Source organism: Podarcis tiliguerta (genome assembly GCF_965153285.1).
Source record: "Podarcis tiliguerta genome assembly, chromosome: 14".
NCBI lineage: Eukaryota > Metazoa > Chordata > Lepidosauria > Squamata > Lacertidae > Podarcis > Podarcis tiliguerta.
Window position 1 is genome coordinate 14,532,876 of NC_139547.1, and position 24,328 is coordinate 14,557,203.

At 43.0% G+C, this 24,328-nt stretch overlaps 1 protein-coding gene across 2 annotated transcripts in view; it reads right to left on the reverse strand.

Moving 5' to 3' along the window:
* SHC4 (SHC adaptor protein 4) overlaps positions 1-24,328 on the reverse strand; it is a 55,973-nt gene that overhangs the window by 25,054 nt on the left and 6,591 nt on the right. For both annotated transcript variants that reach the window (XM_083412023.1, XM_083412022.1), the window contains one exon: positions 12,575-12,645. In XM_083412023.1, coding sequence (XP_083268149.1) covers positions 12,575-12,645 — 71 coding nt within the window. The remainder of the gene's footprint in view (positions 1-12,574; positions 12,646-24,328) is intronic.

Genomic DNA, 24,328 nt, shown 5'->3' on the forward strand with positions numbered 1-24,328 from the left:
TTTGTCCGGGAATTAGGATAAATGTCAGAGGCCCTGCTCTTTGTGACATCTCAGGAGCTTTGGCACAGAATTGTAGAGTTGGAAGGGACCTCATGGGTCATCTAGTCCAACCCCCTGCTCGTGAGCACAAGAAACAGAGGACTCAGGTTTACAACTGCAAATAAAATGTTTTCAGTGTGTTTTAAATGCAATATACAATGTGACACTAGATGGCGATGTTGAGCCTTATGGAAAATTCAATGTATTTTTTAAAAAGCTTTTTAAAAAAAGCATGAAAGCTTTTTTCTTATATTCATCCAGCTTTTTCTTAATTTCCTTCTTTAATTTGTTAAAATTCTGTTGTTCTAAATTTCTTGTTATATTTATTCCCAAGTACTTTATTATATTTCTTAATTTCATGTCTATTCTTATTTACTTCAAAAAAAATCGTTTTTCATCTTCATTGTAGTTAAATATCATCATCTCTGATTTGGACCAATTAATTTGCAACCCTGTTATTTCTCTTTTTTTTTTTCAAATGTGCCTCTAACACCTGCATATTTTCCCATGGATTTTCAATTGTCAGCAAGGTGTCATCTGCAAATAAGCTCATTTTCTCTTTTCATTTATTGCTTATTCCTTTTATATTTCCCTCTTCTCTAATTACATTGGCCAGAGTTTCAATGACCAATACAAATAAAATTGGGGAAATTTGTGTAGGTTCCACCAGAGCGTTCTTGGTGATGCTATCATGACATTGTACTGTCCTTCTAAATGATATTCACCAGGCTCCCTGTCTTTTACCAGAAACTGAATACACTTTTATTTCAGTGAACTCTATTGTTGCTTGCAGCTGATTTATTATATAACAACTTTTAACTTTGCTGCTGCTGCTATGTATGTGTTTTTCTTTGCTTTAAGAGCTGATTGCATTTTGATATTGCTCTTAGAAACTGTTTTACTTGCATTTTTTATTGATTGTAAAGTATGATTTTATGGTTATGTTCTGTATGCCATTCTCTTTTTTTATAATATTTTTTATTCATTTTCCAACAATTTTTTATACAATCAACTCACATTTTATCACACATTCATTTCTATTTTGACTTCCCCTCAGCTCCTCTGCCGATCTTTCGTTTACATCTATATTATTAACGCATTTCTTAACTTAGTATTGCCTTTAGATATCTTCTTCCCTCCTATTATTCTCTTTTTTACAATATTTCTCCATTTTTCACAGAGTCTCTTGAAAACCAACAAACGTTCTGTATGCCATTCTCAGTCCTTGCAGCAGGACAGCAGCATATAAGTAAATTATTGATTATTATTTTAAATTCATTTCAACTCCCTTCTCGTGAACAATTAATCGGAGAAAAAGTTCTTGCCAAGCTCCTAGCTACTAAATTGGCCTTTATAAGGATGCGAGAACTCTTCTTCCAAGCATATACAAGGGCCCAACAGTGAATAAAACAGACTGGCCTCTTATGTAAGGAAAGCACACTGAGAAGATGAATGAAATGGGGGGGGGGGGAATGAGGGGCAAACTGAAATTTGGCAATAAATGAATGCTCAGCTGCTTTGCCCAAAGACCCTCTGGGTAGAATGAATAAGTCCAAAGCAAATACAATAACAAGGGTTCTCATTCTTGAATGTGAAAAAAATAGCAGGACTTCAGGAACAGCTACCCACTCCAGTAATTTTCCCCTCAGTGGGAGGTCAAAGTTTGTTACCAAGTGGTCCCCATTATTTATATTGTCCAGTGGAAAATGCTTTCCTGAATAGCCCAAAACCTTTACCCTCATGAAGGAATTTTGGCCATCTCAAGAGACCTAACGTAAAGACTGAACCACGAACTAGGCAGTCTTGAGTTCAAATCTTTCCTCTCAGTAAGAAGCTTCTCTTTCTCCTTTCTGTGATACTGAGGTAATACTGGCCTATTTTATAGGCTTTTTATGCCATTTCTAGCTCTTATGGCTTTCGGAACTACAGGCTTAGAAATGTAAGCTACACACAGTGATATTTCAGAAAGCAGAGGGCTGGCTACATAAGGTTTGCAGGGGACCGAGGCAGTTATAACTAGCAGAAGCCAAGTGATGCAAAAATAAAGAAAAAATATGCAAACATGCTTAATTTATATAGATTGCAGGGGACTGCTTTTCCTAGCATGGAATTTGAGTTGCTTCAGCACCCATGATCTTAAAAGAAAATCAAAAAATCAGCACAGACACAACCTCTGCTCATCTTTAACCTCCTGGGAGCAGTTCATTCGATCACAATGCCATGTATACCAGTCATCAAGTAGTGAATCGTAGCACTGCACCAATAGTACCAAAGTATTTGCTTTTTAACATAAAGGCCCACCTAACAATGAAGAAGGTATCTGTTATGTACTGAAGCCAGGAGGGGGATACTGTAGATAGTTATGCAAATAAGGGGTCGCAAGTGACGTTCAGTGATTGGATAGTTTTAGAAAATTGTTACAGTTACGTTGTACTGGAGCTCTATATAAGCAGGCTGATTGAACCCTTCAGTTCAGTTCTGTTCTGGCCTGTGAATAAACAAGAGCTGTTTGAAGAATCGCTGTGTCGTCTGATATGTTCACCCACAACTTAACAGTATCTACTAAAGATGCTATGTTTATGTTGCTTTTTGGGTGCCTGGATGCCAAAGTGTTGTTGTATAAAGAATAGTTAAAAGTATAGTGTAAAGCAATAAAAAAGGCAACAGAAATACAATCAAGCCATCCTGCTAACAGCACCTAGAATCATAGAATCATAGAGTTGGAAGAGACCACAAGGGCTATCGAGTCCAACCCCCTGCCAAGCAGGAAACACCATCAGAGCACTCCTGACATATGGTTGTCAAGCCTCTGCTTAAAGACCTCCAAAGAAGGAGACTCCACCACACTCCTTGGCAGCAAATTCCACTGTCAAACAGCTCTTACTGTCAGGAAGTTCTTCCTAATGTTTAGGTGGAATCTTCTTTCTTGTAGTTTGGATCCATTGCTCCGTGTCCGCTTCTCTGGAGCAGCAGAAAACAACCTTTCTCCCTCCTCTATGTGACATCCTTTTATATATTTGAACATGGGTTCCTTGGGTACTGCCAGGGCCCCTGTGGCCTCCTTTGAAAAAGTTTCTGGGTTCGCAATGCCATGAAGTGGTACTACATTAGGGTAGGGTTGCCATATTTCAAAAAATTGAAAATCCAAAGATGTTGCAAAATCGCAAAGAAATTGGATGTTTCTGAGCTATTTCTGAGGAAAATTGGCAAAAACGACACTGCCCGACATCGGCTGCCACATGTCCAGATTTCCTCAGACATTTTGTCAATTTCCAGCCGGACATTGCTTGCAGTGGCTGCAGTATTCCATATATGTTCGGAAAATTCTGGATGTATGGCAACCCTACATTAGGGCAGTGTGGAAAATCAAAATGGTAGCTCCTGGCGCCAGTCATCCAGCAGTGCCACAAAGTAAGCTAAAAAAGGGCCACTGATATAGATGGTTCCCACCAGAGGGCACTTTGCACAGGGGCCACCTCAAACCCTGAAGCTGTCCCCACAAGCAACGTGATCTAAATGGCAAAAGATAGGACTATAAAAATGAATAAGCAGCAGCAATCAAGGGATAAAAACAGTAGCTTTGTCTTCATAGAAAGCCCGATAGGAGAGGTTAGTTTTCACCATCTATTTTAATATTGTTGCAACTCACCCTGGGACTTTTTAGTGAGAAATCTAACAAATAACTAAACCCACCTCTTAGGGAATGCAGTTCCAACGCATAAGTTCCACTACCAAGAAGCCTCTGGCCGCATCCTACCGGCCTAATCTCAGAGAATGGCAGAATGTGGAGCAGAGCTTCATGGAAAGATCTCAGGTGATGTGAAACTCCTGATTGTCTAGAGAAAGGGCTGTTGCCCTTCAGCTGTAAAGAGTGCTGGTTTTTGCAGGGAAAGCTCCAGGACCAAAAAATAAAGTAAGAAGAAGAGTGCCCAGAGACAGCTTTTGAAGCGTTCCAGACATGTGCCTGGAAAGAGTGGGGCAAAAACTACATGTGGATAAGCCCTTCATGAAAAGCACTTTTAAAAAAGAAAAGAAGAGAAACCGCCACTAAATTCCTCTCTATACTTCTCTATTAAGATATAGCTGAGGAGATTTCACCCCTCCCATATCCAAGAATCTGCTGATGTTCTCTGCTGATTCTCGAGAAAGGAGGGGGCGGTTTCTGCTCTCTACTTATTCCGTTTCAGCCTCATATCGGAGAGAGACTGAGTGTTAGAGAGAGATCGTATGTATAGATAAGGTTGCTGCTAAGAGCAGCTGCAGACACTCAGTGCAGTTCAGCTTTTCCATTTAGACCTCATTTAGCTCTGTATATAGTTGTGTATTATAGTTGTACATAGAATAAAGAAGATATTCTACAGAGCTGCTCTCCGAGTCGTTTATACTCTGCTGTGCGACGACTGTCTTCTTGTTGCAGTGAATCCGGTGCTCACAACTCTAAGCTGTGAGTCCACAGCACTTTGACCTGTTCCTGTGTAGAAGGTGGTCTCTGGAAGTGCTACCCAGCTCGCCTAGCCCAGTCAAGCTGAAGTGGATGAGTCCAGTTGGTGGCACTGCCTCAATGGCGATGCTGACAATAGCAATGTATCCCATTGATCAGCTAAGAAAACACAGCTTGTCTTTATTACCACTGCTCTATTTTGTGTCAACTGGTATCACTTTCAGGCAAGAACAATAATATTGCAATTACCAAGGGCAACTCTAACTGTTTTGTATTATTTTCTTTTTGTAATTGCAATACTGTAGACAGACAGACAGACAGACAGACAGACAGATACATACATACATACATACATACAAGCTGATATGTTGGTTACTTTGGGAAACCTTGAATGTGTACACACCCACACCCACACACCCTGTTGTCTCTAGGTCAGGTGGGGGGGGGGGATCCTCTGAGTCATTTATGGATTAGCCTTGAAGCCTTGACACAGTTCTGTTCTGCCCTCCCCCATCTGTTTAAATTGTCTATATAGCGTTGGACTGAGCCTGACAATTACACACAGAGGTGGAAATTGCAAAACCAATTTGATTTTATGCAGCATATGAGGAATTTGTTACTTTTATTGCCCTGACACTGCATGAAAACAGCCATTTCATGCTAAAAGCATCTGAAGCTCTTTTGGGTGTCAAGGAACTTGCCAGCCCCGGAGCCTGCGGTCTTCTAGACCGTCTAGAAAAAAGAATTTTGTTGAGGAGGAGAGGCAATCTTGCTACGAACACTGGCCCACTTTGTTTATTGTTTCTCCAAATGAGGCTGGGAGCAAGGAGGTGGGCTGATGTAAGTGAACAAGAATGCTGTTGAAGATTCGATTTTAAGCATCTGAGGCCCTTCCTTCACCCACAGAACAGAAAGGGATTGTATGTATTGACAAAGTAGAAAGGCTAATCATCAAGATAAAATCAGCCTTATCCAGTTAGCCCCACAATTTCAGATGCCTTCTAACCCTAGCGGTTTTGCCTAGCTGCTTTCAAGGTTTAATGTAGCTATCCAACAAGGTATAGATCCCAACTTTGTTATCCCGTAAAGGTCCCAAAACCACTATCATCAAGACAGAACATGAGAGAAACCAAACCAAATGATTTAGTAAAATCATGAACTGTGTACTAATAAAAGGATGACAGCCAGATCAAGTGCATGCTAACTTTTAAATCTTATTTTGGTTTCCAAATTCTGTTATAAAAACAACACAATACAAAACATAGAACCAAGGGTTGTTGCTTACAACTGTTTTGTTCCCAAAGATCTGTCCCAAACAGGAATAGATTGGATATTCTCTTCCCCCTGAGACTAGCCGGAAAGGATTAGTGCCCTATGTCCAAGCATGTAATCCAAACAAATTGACCCAGGAGTAAAGCCCATTGAACTCAATGGTGCTCACTTCCGGGAATACAGAATTGCACTGCAATGAACACATACTGAATTGTATGTGGTTTTGTGACACTTGTAAAAAAATACTGGTGTATATTATACTAGGCCTAGGGCAGGCATAGGCAAACTCAGCCCTCCAGATGTTTTGGGACTACAACTCCCATCATCCCCAGCTAACAGGACCAGTGGTCAGGGATGATGGGAATTGTAGTCTCAAAACATCTGCAGGGCCAAGTCTGCCCATGCCTGGCTTAGGGTATCCACAGCAGGTATTAAAATGTAGAAGTGCCACAGATTGCAGTGATAGTCTGTGCGTTAAGTCCTATGCAGCTGTTCAAGCTATGTGCATGAAATATACATGTAACAGAAAGAAAGAGAATTGGCACTGTAGTGGCAGGCCCCCTCCTCAAGCAAAAGATGATCAGGTTAACATCTACGTAGAGTTTATGCACACACTGACTCTCTTGACTCCACCATTGTGTGTAGACAGCCCTTCTTACATGCAATTGTATACAAGTGAGACTTGCAATAGTACGTTACAGTGCTTCTGCTCAGGATTCCAGGCACCCAGCCTTGCCCTGTTCCAGGATACTCCATACCCCCCAATTGCAAGCGTCTAGGTGTGGCGCGGGTGGCGCTGTGGGTTAAACCACAGAGCCTAGGACTTGCCGATCGGAAGGTCGGCGGTTCAAATCCCCACAACGGGGTGAGCTCCCGTTGCTTGGTCCCTGTTCCTGCCAACCTAGCAGTTCGAAAGCACGTCAAAGTGCAAGTAGATAAATAGGTACCACTCCGGCGGGAAGGTAAACGGCATTTCCATGCGCTGCTCTGGTTCGCCAGAAGCGGCTTAGTCATGCTGGCCACATGACCCGAAAGCTGTACGCCGGCTCCCTCAGCCAATCAAGCGAGATGAGCGCCACAACCCCAGAGTCAGTTACGACTGGACCTAATGGTCAGGGGTCCCTTTACTTTTACGTCTAAATATGTTAATAAACCATACTTCTTAAAGACACTAGCCACTGCTGTGCCTTATCTTCCCAACAGAAGCACAACCCTGGGTAAACCCCTGGAACCTCACACTGCTCATGGAGACTGGGGTGGTGTGTAAGAATATATACTACAACACACAGAAGTTTAAAAATTATTTAGGAGTGTTCCAATGTGTAAGCGGCAACTGAATGTTTACCTTCACTTCTTTTTGCTTTCCAGAATGAGATAGAGCTTGCTTCTTACTACTGTATGGTAGAAAGCAAATGTGAAATGTTTATTTAAGTGTTGGGTATGCAATCCTTTTTTGTTGTTGTTGCAAACTTAACGATATGCATAAGTTAATTGCAACAGCAAAAAGCTTCCGACTCCCAAGTATGAGCAATCCATTAAGGCTGAATGGGAGCTTTAATGACTTAAGCTTGTAACAATTCATTTTCAAAGGCATTGCTTCAGCTTTAATGCAGAAGCCTCTTTTAATAACAAGGCACAGTCTTCCACCCATTTCTGCATCTTCTTTATTGATGTTGGAAATGCAAAAGAAATCTAGCCCACGCTACCCACTGCATTCTTCTTTCCATTGTTTGTCTCTTGCTGGGATACCATCCTTTACTATGTGTCCTTGGGCACCCGCTCCTATCTGACAAAGGAGATTCCTTGGTTGGAAGCAAGATATACCACTGGCATGACTAGGAACCCCTGTGAATATTGGATATGTATCCACAAGTGCAGTGGAACATGCAAACAGGTGTTGCCCCACCTCGTCCTCCTTAATCCAGCATCCCAGACACCAAAATACAGTGGAACCTCAGGTTACATACGCTTCAGGTTACAGACTCCGCTAACCCAGAAATAGTACCTCAGGTTAAGAACTTTGCTTCAGGATGAGAACAGAAATCAGGCTCCGGCGGCGCAGCAGCAGCAGGAGGCCCCATTAGCTAAAGTGGTGCTCCAGGTTAAGAACAGTTTCAGGTTAAGAACAGACCTCCAGAACAAATTAAGTTCTTAACCCGAGGTACCACTGTATACGTAATATCTCCTAGCATGTGGTAAGGGATAACCCTGGAAACAGGCCTTCTAACAGATGCAACTCTTGCAAAAACATAGCTTAAACCACAGAGCCTAGGATTTGCCGATCAGAAGGTCAGCGGTTTGAATCCCCGCGACGGGGTGAGCTCCCATTGCTCGGTCCCTGCTCCTGCGAACCTAGCAGTTTCAAACCACGTCAAAGTGCAAGTAGATAAATAGGTACCGCTCCGGTGGGAAGGTAAATGGCGTTTCCGTGTGCTGCTCTGGTTCGCCAGAAGCAGCTTAGTCATGCTGGCCACATGACCCGGAAGCTGTACACCGGCTCCCTTGGCCAATAAAGCGAGATGAGCGCCGCAACCCTAGAGTCGGCCACAACTGGACCTAATGGTCAGGGGTCCCTTTACCTTTTTCCTTTACCTTTACAGAATCAAACCATTGGTTCCTCTAGCTTAAGTATGGTTTATACCAGGTGTTGGGAACCTCTGGGCCTCCAGATATTGCTGAACTACAACTCTCATCAACCCTACCAAGCATTACCCAACTTGACCTACACTGACTTGGCCGCAGCCCTCCAGGATGTCAAAGAGAGAATCTTTCCCAGCCAGACCTGGAGATTCTGGGTATTGAGCCTGGGACTATCCTGTATGCAAAGAAGATGCTCTGCTACTAAGTGTTGACCCTTCCCTTTCCTGCCAGGCTGCTGGCCCCTGCACCTAAGTTTGGACACAAACAAAGGCAGCTGAGCCTGCAGGGTTTAGTGCCCTGCAGGAAGCACGGGGGGGGGGGGGGGCTTCCACTGCTGTGCTATGGCCTCGGTGTGAAATAGCATCCTTTGTCACCGTTGCATGGTTTAAGTTAGGTATGGGTGAATGTCAGCTTCACTTTCTTATCTTTCTAATCTTAAGTTCCCTATCAGTCTGCAATTCTTTTTAAAGAAGTCTTGCCTCTCTCTTTTTCCTTCCTGATCCTGCTCCCTCATTATTTTGTGTGTATGTTTTCACCCAGACACGATGTTTTCGGTTTCAGAATGAGGGTGGGAAGAAATTCACAGAAAGGTCCAAAGGTCCAATCCTGGATGTATTGAAGATGAACTTTCTAAAGCAACTGTTTTCAGAGCTTTTGTGGTGCTTTTTATCTTCTTCACTGATCAAATATATAGGTTAATGACATGTGGTCTGAAAAATGGGAGAGAGAGAAACCTGCTTGCCCTCTGCCATCCTCCGAATGATGTCCCTGCTCTGACAATTTCCTACAATTGTGCTGTGTGGCACAAAAGTCAATATATTAAGAAGCTGTTGCCTCAGAATCCTTCACGCCACTATCAATTTCACCAAGGTTGGGGGTGGGAAGCAAAGAAAAAACTAGAATCTTGAAAGACACACTCCTATCTGACCAGAGTCTAGGATAGCATGCCTGTTCTCAGAGGAAAGATATATGCGATTCCCCTCCAACATGTGGAAGTGAAACAGAGGAGCAATTAATTCCAATCTTAGATTTAACATAGGAATACCACATCTGTGCTTCTGTACAGCAGAAAATCTGTTTGCAGAGGAAGTTATAGACGTCTCAAGATGACATACAGAACAGTGTAGTTCATGCTTAAATAGCCTTCAGGGAACCATGGGTTGTCTTTATTGCTTCCTGCTCAATGGAGACATTTTATGATATTCATTCGTATGATTGGTGGTGGGCAATATATTAGTGAAATAATATCTAGCCACAGGCTCTTCGCAGCTTTCTAAGCTGAAGCCTGAGACTTGCTAGCCTATTAAACGAAATGCATGCAACACCAACCACTGAACGTCATTTCCCTTCCAATATCACTTTGATAAATAGTAGTGATATAAACAGGGACCATGACACAATAATATGTTCTGCGTGGCAACTTGAGAGACAAAAGGGCAGCCAAACGTATTTTCTAGACTGATTTTTTCCCCCAGACCATGCATGCAAAAACAGAAGAAAACAGGGCAGTGACTCAAATGGCCTGGTGCCCATTGTAAATGTCAGCCTCTGAAGCCAGTTCCAGTTGCATGCAACCAGGCATCTACGACAACTAGAAGTCTTGGAAGAAGATGTACATCCTCATCTACATCAAAAGGGGCATTCAGTATCTGTTCAGTGGGGTTTATATGAACATCACAATGTGGACACTCAGCTTCATCAGCTACATGTCTGGATGCCTGGACAGACCCGTCTTGGTTAAGGATGAGGTAGAAATTTCCTTCACTTCCCATTTAAGTGAGCAGACTTCATCCACGCATTCCAAACAATACGGGGACCAAAACACATCCGCCCTTCAAAATCTGCACTCCTTTGAATTTAGCAATGCAGTTCTCCAGTCATGTGAGGTGTACAAAGATGCATGTAACTCGGGTAACGTGTGAATTAAAATGCATATACTGCTGCAAATAACATACAAAAGTGTACTATATCAGTGCACTATATGCTTTGTATAAATGTGCATATTAGGCAAAATTGCATACATGTATGTATATTAGGAGTATATATGTATATTAGGAGTATATTAGGAGAAATTTGCACTAAAATGCTGGTGAATTTTCATGCAGAATTCTAAAAAAAAAGAAAGCAAAATAATGTGGAAATGAGAATTGAATTTAAGATTGGGAAAAATGAAAAACTGAGAAACTGAAACGGACAGATTCTCTCAATTCCTATTCTTGGGATAGCTGTCTAATGTTGACAACAAGTCATTTTCTTCTGATCCACTTGCTTTCCTCCCACCCTGCCCCATCAGTTGCTTGCATTTTTTGCGGAAAAGAACTTTTTTGTGCATCACATATGCAGTAGAGCACAAACATTTGGTGTAGTTTCTGTTCCATCGGATTTCTGGGCATGCCTGAATTCTTTTACACATTCTGTCTGCCACATAACGCCATGTGGTATAACCAGTTACCAGGCTATATACTGGAGATGCATAAAACCTAGGATCAAGACAACAAATAGAGGTGCTGCTTTATTTCCTGACACTTGCTAACTATTGGCAGCCTGAAATTAGCTCCAGAAACAAGCCCCTTCTGCTAAATAAAACATGGAATGTTATTAACATTAATCTAATACAGTACATGGCTATGCAGTTTTAAGTATGGGGATTGATTTGGCTGAAGGAGACAATATTTTTGAGTTTTTACTACCCATATAGTGGGATAGATTAGAATCTCTGGTCTAGAGTTGAAAACTCTCATTCTTTCTGATCAATTCTGAATGTTCTTCTATGATATGCAATAGGATATATGTTCCCAAACTGTGTCTCACTGGAAAAAGAGGTCTTTGCGTTATTATAAGGTTACGTTTGTGTGTTCAGAAATCATCATTCACAACCTCTGGGGAGCTGATAAGCCCAATGTCACAAAGATTACAGCACAGTTTGGGATCCATCAGATGTACGTATGGCATAAAGTTAATGTTGAATTGTCTGAGGGGAAAAAAAATAGAATTTTGGTACAATCTTCCATGGCATGGCATGAAGCAGAACCATATGTAGCCTGTAAAGAATATGGCTAAGCATATCAGAAATATGTACAACCTAATTTTTTAATGAGATTTTCAAGGTTACCCAAGCTTTGGATCGGCATACTAGCCAGCTATTAATTGTGGTTACCACTGATTCTCTCCCTCCCTTTAAGGGCCAAGCTAGTTGTGATGTTAAGTGCATGGAGGCAATTAAGGGTGCAATTTATTTTATTTTAAAATGTAAATAGCTGATTAAACTCTTTCCCCCCACAGACCGCATGAAAGTTTTGCACCACCCCCCACCAGCCAAGTTGATATTAGTCCCAAGAGGGAGACTCACAGTGGTGTCACAGAGGGCTTAAGGGAAAGCAGGGTGTTTTATATATACTCATGAGACATCTCATAAAATATCTTCTCTAGGTGTAATGCAAATAAGAAGAAAATAAAAGCATGCTCTGATAAAACCACAATAATCTTGAGATGACCAACATAAAGACCTAAATACAAAATAGGCACAATAAAATAGTGCATACAGTGCAGAACAAAAACAGCTATCAGATACGTTCATATATTACAACGATCAACTGTACCACAGGGACTTAAAATTAGATCTTGAGAGGCCCGTGAAAGCAGAAAAATTTGAACCTGGGCGCCAGGCAGGCTTCCCTAGGGAGAGATTCCAGAGCCAGGAGCCACCAACAAAAAGGCCCCCTTTCTCTTTCATTTAGACTGTAGCAACGATTTTTTAAAAGCCAGTTCTCCCACTTTTCCAAAAAGGATTATTGCTTTTCTTACCCTCTTGAAAATTACAGTAGAAATAAGAATGTGCAAGTTCCCACGTGATAATATTTGCACGTGGCTGCATTTTTTTTTTATTGATGTCTACACTTTGTGAGCTGCCAGGACAGCCCAGGAAGCCAGAAGGGGAATAGGAGGCTAAAGAAAATCGGGTGGTGTGTGGTGTGCTTCTCAGATGCCAGATCTGCTACCCGAGGTGATTGCCTCACCTCACATCATGAGCCGGCCGACCCTATGAGCTGCTATTGTAGCCTCAAACAGAACAAAAAGGACTACGTTAAAAAGTCAGTAGAATTTGAAAAACAATCACTTCTACCTGCAAAATAAATGATTCACTATTTAGTAAGCTGCTTCTTTCAAACTTCAACTACTTACCTGGTAACTTGTGTCCGAGTGCCAAAATCCAGAGATCTCATTGACTGCAACACTTCAATACAGCCCATATACTAGAGTAAATATTGAGAGAGAGAGAAATCACAGCTGTTTAAAAATTATCTAGAAAAATAAAGAGAAAGAAGTTCCAATCAGAAAACGTTCAAAAGATATACTTAATTTAAAATGATAGCACAGAAATACATAAACCCATTCTAAAATCTCCCCATTTCTTATTATTTATGGAATTTATATCCAGCCCTTCCACCCGAAGGAGCCTAGAGTAGCAAACACATTCAAAACAAGACAATAAAAAAGCATTCTAAAAGCAATTAAAACATTCTAAAAACAGTTACAGTTGAAAACATAACCTTATCCAGTGATTTCAGGGTTGCCAAGAACAGTGTATTTCAGCCATCAAACATCAAATGTTTTCTCATTTTTCCTGACTGTCAGAAGTGCATAAAAGTGTGCATAAAAATGAATTTATTGGTGAAAATAACATACAGAAATGCATTATATTAAGGGAAATTGCTTGCAAAAATGTGTACATTAGTCAAAACTGCATACAAAATATGCGTGCTAGGAGAAATTCACACTAAAATTGTGATGCATGTTCTTGAGAATTATATCTATCTATTTATCTATCTATGGATAACTGCTGCAGAAACGGGGAAAACTGAATTTATGGATTGTAAAATGAGAAAGTGGGAGAACCAGAATTAGGCCTCACCATTCCAAACATTGACTAATGCATACATTTCTGTAAGCAATTTTCCCTAATCTAATGCATATTTGTATGTTATTATTTTCTAATATATTCATTCTTATGCACACTTTCCCCTAATGTATATGCATTTCTGTTTATTAAAAAAGGGTCAGTTGGGAGAACTGTACTGCAAAATCTGGACAGGCGTGAATTCTGAAGGATGGCTGTGTTTCAGTTTCCATATGGATGGAGTCGCCTTTAGATGAAAACAGAATCAGTGTTCCCATCCCTAATATGGCATCATATATAATGTAAAAACAAAGAAGTTGCAATGCATTTCATATAATATTACAATTAGCTCCCAAGACTAGGATGTAGATTTTAAGGGGAGGAGTGTATTTATGAAGAGGCTTTTCGAATCAAATATTTGAAAAATTCCCCTTGAGATCATTTATCCATTGAAGAACATGTGCGATCTATGCTATGAAAGGGAGGCAACGGTGTATTTATATGCGTGCTCTGTTTTCTGTTAAGAGCAGAAATCTTGCAAACTGGCAGGGCTGTGCTTCGCCATGCTTGATAAAGCCAAAGATTCGGAGGAGTAGGTGAGTCACAGTTTGAGATCATATGACTGTGAGTAAGATCACGCTGCACACATCTGTGTGGGAAGCTACGCTGAGCAAAAACTGCAAGGTTGGGGTGGGGAGGGTGAGAGAGAGAAGAGAAATCAATACCAGGGGTTTTGCCATAAATTATCCTGAGCAGAGTTAATCTTATCAGCATTTCACCAAAGCCACTTTCACTTAAAAGCTTGAACAGGGATAATACATTAAATACAGGAGCATCTCTTAGGATCTGGGCTTTTTAAATAAAACATCAATGGGTGACTCCTGCTCCTGGGACTATTAATGGCTGTAGTTTTCAATAGGAAGGGAATTGAGTAAAATGGGTAGAGCTGGTTTTGGAAGAAGGCAAGGTGGGCCGAACACCAATGGCTCTGAGGAAGTCTGAGGGTCCTGGGGGAAATGCCAGAGACACTATGTGACCTTTGCTTTGCTATCAGTCATCATCTGACTGTTGCAGCACAGGGGAAAATGGGAAGCAGGGCCACTCCATTGGCTCTGCTGAGATGCCAGCTCTTTTTGTCTCCTCCTCGGCCGTTCTTATAGGACCTTTGTAAATCTGAGAACTGGTGCTTGAGTTTTCTTGTTTTCTCTTCCCTCCTCATCCCCTTTCCCTTGTATGTCGGGTCTTTTTAGATTTTACACCTCATTACTATAAGCCGCTTTAGGAGTAGCATTATTTATTCATCATAAGGTCCCAAGGTGAGTGACAAAGGACAAAAATAAAATACTGAAATCAGTTAAAACAAACACAGTCAGAAGAATAGAGGTAAAGGGAACCCTGACCATTAGGTCCAGTCATGGCCGACTCTGGGGTTGCGGTGCTCATCTCACTTTACTGGCCAAGGGAGCCGGCATACAGCTTCTGGGTCATGTGGCCAGCATGACTAAGCCGCTTCTGGCGAACCAGAGCAGCGCATGGAAACACCGTTTACCTTCCCGCTGGAGTGGTACCTATTTATCTACTTGCACTTTGACGTGCTTTCAAACTGCTAGGTTGGCAGGAGCAGGGATTGAACAACGGGAGCTCAGCCCATCGCAGGGATTCGAACTGCCGACCTTCTGATCAGCAAGTCCTAGGCTCTGTGGTTTAACCCACAGCGCCACCCGTGTCCCAGCTTAGTCTGGTGACAGGCATCAAATATTAGGTTAGTAATTTGCATGGATAGTTCAGTTGGTAGAGCATGAGGCTCTCAGGGTTGTGGGTTCAAGCCCAATATCAGACAAAAATATTCCTGCATTGCAGGGGGTTGTACTAGATGACCCCTGTGGTCCCTTCCAACTCTACAATTCCATGATTCTATGGTTCTATGTGTCATCATCATAATCACCCACTTAATCTGATATGGCTACTTCCCATTATACAAATTTAGTTGTATGTCAGGGAAACAAACCTTGCACGGTCATTCAATTTTACAATTGTTACAGGACCAATTAAAAATATCAAATCACGACACCATAGAAGAAAACCAGGATCACTATGTAATCCATAGAATTTCTATTAATCTTAGTACACGCTACTAAGTACCTGAACAAGAGATTCTGCTGTTCTAAACTTATCGTGATCTTTCAGTAGGAGCAGCAACTTATATTGAGAAGTTCATCATATACCACAAAACATATGTTAACAGCATCCCATTTGTGCTATGCTGGAGTAACTCAGCAAACCTTTTTATTTGTGAAGCTGCTTTATAATGTATAAAATCACTGGTATGACTAGCCCAGTAATGTTGATTTTGACTCTTTCATCAGCTGCTTTTAGCTACAGATAACTTGGGTTCATAGCTGTCAACGTTTCCCTTTTTTGAAGGGAAATTCCCTTATGACGAATAGGATTCCTCGCAAGAAAAGGGAAAAGCTGACAGCCATGCTTGGATTCAGCCTGTGAATTTCTGCATGCAGAACATGTACTCTGCCACTGAGTTATGACTCATCCTAGGTCTGTATCTCTGAGGTCCATAGTGCTGAGATTCTGCTGTATTCACCACAGATAACAGGGCTGGCTTGGGGATCTTGAGAGTTTCTGAGCAAGAAACCATTAGCGGGACATATTAAAAAGCAAAGAGAAGACATGGCATGCAAACAGAGTGCACAGAGGAGTTCCCCACCCAACAAATGACTAGTGCAAGCAAGCCAAGCCATATGCCAAGATCTTTCTCCAAAATATGAGTGGGACCACGCCACACATTTAAAGCACATTCAGTGCACATTTAGAGCACACGGCTTCCCCCGAAGAATCCTGGGAACTGTAGTTTGTTAAGGGTGCTAGGAACTGTAGCTCTGTGAGGGTGAAACTACATCTCCCAGGTTTCTTTGGGGGAGGCCATGCGGTTTAAAACATGCATTGAATATGCCTTAAATCTATGGTGTGGATTTGCCCTAAGAGCTGAAAAAAAGAGATAGAAGGACAAAAGGTGTAGGCATTTCAGCAGCTACATCCATGGGGAAAAAGTCATCTACATCTGCCACCACGGTACTCACTCACAGAGAGAAGCTCTTTCTACCTCCTCTGTTCAGAACAGATGGGGAAGGTGGGTGTCCAGTCCTGACATCCAGTGAAATGTGAGCATGTTCAATGTAAGGTAAAGGTAAAGGGAACCCTGACCATCAGGTCCAGTCGTGACCAACTCTGGGGTTGCGGCGCTCATCTCGCTTTAATGGCCAAGGGAGCCGGTGTAGAGCTTTCGGGTCATGTGGCCAGCATGACTAAGCCGCTTCTGATGAACCACAGCAGCGCATGGAAACGCCGTTTACCTTCCCGTCAGAGCGGTACCTATTTATCTACTTGCACTTTGACATGCTTTCGAACTGCTAGGTTGGCAGGAGCGGGGACCGAGCAATGGGAGCTCACCCCGTCGCAGGGATTCGAACCGCCAACCTTCTGATCGGCAAGTCCTATGCTCTGTGGTTTAACCCACAGCGCCACCCGCGTCCCTCCGTTGTTCAATGTAGGAGAGGTTTAAAAATGCTCTGTTTGCCATCGTGTTGTATTTAAGTTTGGAAAACTGCAGATAAGAAAGGGTGTACAGTGGTACCTCGGTTTACGAACTTAATCTGTTCCAGAAGTCTGTTCTTAAACCAAAACTGTTCTTAAACCGAGGCGTGTTTTCCCTAATGAGGCCTCCCGCCACCGGTGCCCTTCCACCATTCACCTTCCATTTGTAGACCAAGGTAAAGTTCACTAAATGGAACACTACTTCTGGTTTTGCGGAGTTCTTATACCGAATAGTTCGTAAACAGGGCTGTTCTTAAACTGAGGTACCACTGTACGTCTTTAGGTTTGAGAAAGAATTGAGGGTTTGCATCCCTCTTTTTTTCTTTAGGTTTAAAAAAGCTGTTATGTGTGAACAGGCTGCTGCAATAGATGGGCCTTTGGCCTGATCCAGCAAGCTTTTCTAACGCACTGGTAAGATGAGCCAGTGCAAACAGGAACTGAGCGGGAACAGCAAACAGTATTCTTGTGCACTGTGATTTTTTGAGGAAATATCTACATTTTGGATACATCATTGGAGACCCTGGAACAGCCAGCACATTGCTGACCCCTGCCAAATACCTTTGTTTCTGTCTAGATCAACTGCCCTCAACCTGTGGGTCCCCAGATGTTGTTGGACTACAACTCCCATCATCCCTGAGCTCTGGCCTTGCTAGCTAGGGGTGATGGGAGTTGTAGTTCAACAACATCTGGGGACCCACAGGTTGAGAAAGGCTGGTCTAGATCCAGCTGACCTCCTCAGTAGATCCCTGGTAGCTTCAAAGCCCTGGCGTCTACTGTATCATGCTACTTCCTGGAGCCAGGCATGATGTGAAATTCCATGTCCTCCTACGATGCTTAACTGATCTATTTCCTCAGTGAACAGGCCACTTTGCCATTCAGTAAGGGACTCAGTAACGAATGCCAAAGAGCAAGCGCATCTGGCAGGCTTCTTTGCCAGGTCAGTCACCCACGGGATGCCAAACCACAACTCATCAGGAGTAATTACAAAGAAAGCAGATGGAACAGCTGCAGCCCACTCTCTCTTTGTCCATCTTTTTGGTAAGGCTTGGAACTGCAAGGGTCTTCAGGCAGACACCTGTGCTCTCCAGTATACTGACACACACACACACATTTGGATATTATAATTAAATGTTTGCACCCGATGCAATGGATCTAAAAGAGAGGGAGAAGCTAAAAATATATTCCCCCAGCTCCTGAATCATAGATGAGTTTGAGAAACACTGAGTCACTTGGAGTTCATTTCCTCCTCATGGGAATCTTGGGTGGATAGAAAGGCAAAAATATAGCAACCACACTGAAGCTATGCAGGATTATGTCTGGTCCAGACAGCGCCCTGAGGGGACCCTTATGCATTCTGTCTTGAGCCAAGGTAAGATACCAATGAAAGTGAGGGGGGCAATGTCTTAGGAGCAATGCCACATTTGCATTACTGATGTCCACACACAAATTGTTCAGATTAAATGGAAGCAGCATGAACCTGGGTACATGAGGTGTGTGTGTGTGTGTGGTGGTGTCAGTTTATTTTCTTCTACCCCTTAAAAGTGATAGCATGTGACAAAGCAAGAATGGGGAGATGGCGGCCCTCCAGATGTTACTGCACAGCAGCTCCCATCATCCCTGGCAGTTGGCTATTTTGGCTGGGACTAAAGAGCACATCTGGAGGCTCGCAGCTTCCCCATCCCTGCAATAGGGCATTTGTCTCCAAGAAGAGCATACACTCCAACATTTTGCAGTCTCGACGCAATTGTTAACCCTGTTCCTTTCATTCTCAGGCCCATGTTCAACGCTTGGAACCATCTGCTCAAAGGCTCAGAGAGCAGGTGATGGGAGATACCTTTGCCTTTGTTTCTGGAGACCAGTCAGAGTAGACATAACACAAACTGACCTTGAATAAGACAACTTCTTATGTACCACCCAACTCTGCACTGCCCCATACGATACATTGCGGAAGGTTCTTCTTCTGCTGAATGCCACATAAGATTTGCTCTGCCCTCCCCGGTTTTAAAAGCCAGGAGAGCCTTTGTTTCTTAGGTTAAACATATTGTTCAGGGGTGGGGGACATGATTTTGTCCTGCAATCTGTTCAAAATTGTGCCTCTCCAGCGAAATGTGACATGCTAGGGTACACTAAACACACATTTAAAGCACATAATGTGTGCCCCCCCCCCCCAAGAATCCTGGAAACTATAATTTGTTAAAAGTGCTGGGAATCATAACTCTGTGTGGGGTAAACAGCAGTTCCTAGGATTCTTTGGGGGGAAAGTAAGTTCTTTAAACATGCACAGGCTTAAACATTCATTCATGTATGCATGTTAAGAGACACAAGCCCACAAGCCACCACACAATGAGATTTAATTTCTAGAGCTCCAGGGGAGATCAGCAGACCCTTAGGAATGAAAATACCATGGTTCACACAAGACATGACGATAGAAGCGGACTCACAGGCTCCCAGATGAGCACATCAGTAGCCTTCTTGCTGCCCTGGCAAATGTTCCAAGACACTGGCAAATCACACCAGTGGAAATTTAAGAAGGTACCATATTCACAAAAGGCCAAAGCAAGGCACTACCGGGACAGCAATTTACCAGGGATAGAAACCAGGGGCATGTGATTTTTAATTTGCATTTTTCAAGAAAACTGGAATTTATACCAGTCTTCTACTAATTATGCCATCGGGCCTTTCTTCCAAATCCTAGGAATTATTATGTGTTACATCATTTCATAGCAGGTTCAAGCAGTGATGGGTGAAACCTGCCTTTGAAAGCTGAACCATGAGAGATCCCAGAAACTGCACTACTAAGCAAACTAAGGCCTGGGGCTTGGATCCGGCCCAATTGCCTTCTCAATCCGGCCAGTGGATGGTCCGGGAATCAGCGTGTTTTTACATGAGTAGAATGCGTCCTTTTATTTTAAATGCATCTCTGAGTTATTTGTGGGGCACAGGAATTAGTTCTTTCCCCCCAAAATATAGTCTGGCTCCCCACAAGTTCTGAGGGAAAGTGGACCGGCCCCCTGCTGAAAAAGTTTGCTGACCCCTGACTGACTGAGATTCCTCACCTCTGTTCCCGTGGAACTGAATGAGCTTAATGAAAATACACAATTGGACGAGTATCACCAGGGCTGTCAGTGTCAGATTGGAGGGGAAGAGCTGTAAGTGCTTCTGGACTGTCATTATTTTGAATCACATTCCAGCAAATTCAGGTTGTGGAATTATAATTGATTGGCAAACCTTGGCCATCATTCTCCCCACCCCCATATCAGACTTTTTGTGATAAGGAAAGTGACAGGAGAATGCATTGGACAGTGTATTATAACACTTGCTTTTACCCAATGACATCTCATGTCCCCACAAACCATCATCATGGATGCTTATTAAATAGCCAACATCAGCTAATCTCCCTTGCAAACAAAACAGGATGCTCAAGAGATAGGTCACCCGAAAAGCACCCCAAGTCTCCCTGGCATTTTGGGTGCGATTCCCCTCCCCATATTGAATCTAATGGCGGAGCAGAGACAAAAATATTTCAGCATAAGCCTACATACTCTAATTTTGGAAAGTGCCTTGTTTTGCACATACACTCATCCATCTGCAAAACAATTATTTAAAAGACTTTAGAGACTCTTCTCACCTCTACAGGGACACAGGTGCCAAAATTCCTTCTTCTGCCCAATTGTTAAGATTACAAGAGCCCTGACCTCCAGGCTGTGTATGTAGCCTTCCCAAGTGAGCAGTTCTGATCTTAGGCAGAACCTAAACCCAGAGAAATCGACACCTCCCTCTCCAATGCTGCTTTGAACCCCCTTTAGGTGTTTATGCCTAGCTAGAAAATGTGCTTGCACTCTGATCATGCTTCTTGTTGGCCTGGATGAAGGACAGAGAGGATACATGAGTGTGTGTAGAAACAAACCTACTCTACCCAAAGGTGAAATTCAAACTCATTGTTCCCTTCACTTTTGCCTCTGGCCCTGCCCATCATGAGCATATGGAAGGTTGTCCATATGGGGATGTGACCCTCGGGCTGATAGCTCAGCTGGTTAAAGCATGGTGCTGGTAACACCAAGGTCACAGGTTCGATCCCCATATGGGACAGCGGCATATTCCTGCATTGCAGGGGGCTGGACTAGATGATCCTCAGGGTCCCTTCTGTCTTTATGATTCTATGCATTTACCCAGGCTAAGTTGTTTAAGGAAGTTTTTAATGTCTGATGTTTTATTGTGTTTTTAATATTCTGTTGGGAGCCGCCCAAAGCGGCTGGGAAAACCCAGCCAGATGGGCAGGGTATAAATAATAAAATTATTATTATTCCTTCCAGTAGCACCTTAGAGACCAACTAAGTTTGTTACTGCTATGAGCTTTCATATGCATGCACACTTCTTCAGATACACACAAAAGCTCATACCAATAACAAACTTAGTTGGTCTCTAAGGTGCTACTGGAAGGATTTTTTTATTTTGTTTCAACTACGGCAGACCAACACGGCTACCTACCTGTAACTATTATTATTATTGTGGAGGATAAGATGGGTGGCAGCTCTTTCCCACCCCGCATACCATCTGAGGCTGACACCTCACTCTGCCTAAATGCAGGGCTGTCGCTGCTCCCTGCAGAACTTTTAAATTCAAATGCCCGTAATTTAATATGGGGAAGGGCCATAGTTCCGCAGTAGAGTTCCTTCTTTGTGCACAGAAGATCCCAGGTTCAATCCTAGGCCTGGGAGAGATCCCATGACTAAAACACTGGAGAACTGCTGCCAGTCAGTGTAGGCCGTACTGAGCTAGATGGACCAACAGGCTGACTTGAGTAGAAGACAGCTTCTTATTGTTAATCAGCTGCAATTTGATGCATTTTTCAAAAAACCAGCTTGAATATTCTGCCAGAATCCATATTGGGAAAGAGTTGAAAGCGAGTGTAGGCAGGAGGTGGGGCAAGCAAGGCAGAGGTGGGGAGTGGAAAATGTGGTTCTCAAGAAACCACTGGTGCAGCAAAGGCTTTGCTCTGCCAGGAACGGAGAGAGAAGAAAACAGGGTATGCAAATAAGACCAGCTGGCCTAACAGGTGCAATTATTTGATGGGGAATTCCACCACCAAATGGTCTGATTCAGTGTACGGCAGCTTTCTGTGTTCCTATCTACGATAATTCCTTCTCAATCTCCATTGCATCCTCTGCGTATTATCCAGCGGGTGCTTTTTGAGATGGCCTGGTGTCTTGTTACGTGCTCTCTGAAGCCCACGGTGATGTGTTTGTGAGGCATTGTGAGAGACTCGGGCTCCGCTATTGCTGCACTTGAATCTGGCAAGGTTTTCTGGAGGACTGGCTTGCCCACTTTTGTTGCATGAGTTTTGGCTGAGGACGTGGACAAGGAGGTGCGTGGTCAGGTCCAAGCAGACATTTGTCTGTGCAAAGCATGTGCTCCATCCCTCCCGCATACAGCAATTCCTCAGCACTATGCAGAGTTGTTTTAAATATTACTGCAATAATATACAGTGGTGCCTCGCAAGACAAAATTAATTCGTTCTGCGAGTTTTTTTGTCTTGTGAATTTTTTCATCTTGCGAAGCACCGCTGTGCATTGACGGTTTCCCATAGGAATGCATTGACAGTTTTTTAAAAAAGGCGCAAGACGTTTTCGTCTTGCAAAGCAAGCCCATAGGGAAATTCGTCTTGCGAAGCAACTCAAAAAATGAAAAACTCTTTCGTCTGCGAGTTTTTCATCTTGCGAGACATTCGTCTTGCGAGGTACCACTGTATGGGAAGAATGTGTTCGAAGTTCTTTTATGTATAGTTTTATTACCCCAAAATACAAAAGAGCATTGGGGAGGGGGGAGAAATACCAAAAAAAAGAAGGAAAATACTAGAATGACATCTAATAATTATGAAAGTGACAATAAATATATTACTTTTTTCTCACATAATTCATGCCTCTCCCAGGGAAACATTGATTTCTGTCTGCGAAATCCCTAACGATTCCTTGACGCATTTGATCACCAAGCACCTGGCACTTTGCCTTGCCTGATCCTCCTGCTTTTTTCACCTTCATTAGTTTAATTATCCCCAGATGCGACCACAACTTTCTAATCAGTTCTATTTAAGTTGGTTTTCTGCAGCATTAAATTCTAAGCATTATTATGCTCCCAGAGCAGAGTGCTGCCTCAAAATTAACCTCTGATATGAGAGACGGAGAACGAACATATTAAGGCATCACTTTCTATCCCATCAACAGACCCTCGATCTTCTTCTTGGGGTGCACTCACTTCAAAGGAAAAATATATTTAGTTTTGTACGTTTCCTCTCTCTTCCTCCATAACACACACACGAACACGTAAATGCAGAAAATCTGCCTCAAAAGCAGAATAGGCTAACAGAATTCACTATGATGCTATTGCCTTAAGTTATAGCCAAACTAGGGACGTGGGTGGCGCTGTGGGTTAAACCACAGAGCCTAGGACTTGCTGATCAGAAGGTCAGCGGTTCGAATCCCCGTGACGGGGTGAGCTCCCTTTGCTCGGTCCCTGCTCCTGCCAACCTAGCAGTTCGAAAGCACGCCAGTGCAAGTAGATAAATAGGTACCGCTCCGGCGGGAAGGTAAACGGCGTTTCCGTGTGCTGCTCTGGTTCGCCAGAAGCGGCTTAGTCATGCTGGCCACGTCGGCTCCCTCGGCCAATAAAGCGAGATGAGCGCTGCAACCCCAAAGTTGGCTACGACTGGACCTAATGGTCAGAGGTCCCTTTACCTTTACTATAGCCAAACTATAAACCGGGAAATATTATCTCCAAACCTCTTGGTATCACCTTTCCCATTTATGGTACTTCTGCAACCACAATGGAAGTTGGGCACCCTGATCAAGCTAGGAGGTCAATCCAGGAGAGGAAATATTCATTCAGAAATGGAGCTTCAGCAGGTTGCCCACCTGAATGGGTGCTCACATGCACACAATGTTGATGCACCCAATATGCTTTTGTGTACCCTATCCACACTTGTCAAACAGACAGATAACACTGTCAGCTCTGACCAGCAGCAAACACCTGTTTAGGGGCCGGGAATTCATGCCTAGCATCCCCTTCCTGCTATAACAGGTGCTCAGTGCTATCAAAGCTGACAGTTGGGGCCAGCTGTTCTGCAAGGGAGCTCTTCCCCCATCACGGAAGGCATGCAGCGGATGGCAATCCATGAAGATCTCTGGATTGGGGCCAGCATGTTGCGTGGAATCCATTTTCCAGTCTGATTTTTTTCTTTAAGTCAGATGGGCAGGCTTTGCTCAGGATCTAACTATCCCCCATCAGGGGAAGAACCTATTGCTAGGTCAGGATTAACTATTCTGGGCACTGTGTATCCTTCAAAGAAAAATCCCAGTGACGTGCATTTTTACTCCTTAGGAGGACTGCTTGGCTCTGCAAACACCTTTCTGAAATATGTGCAGTTTCCTTCTGTC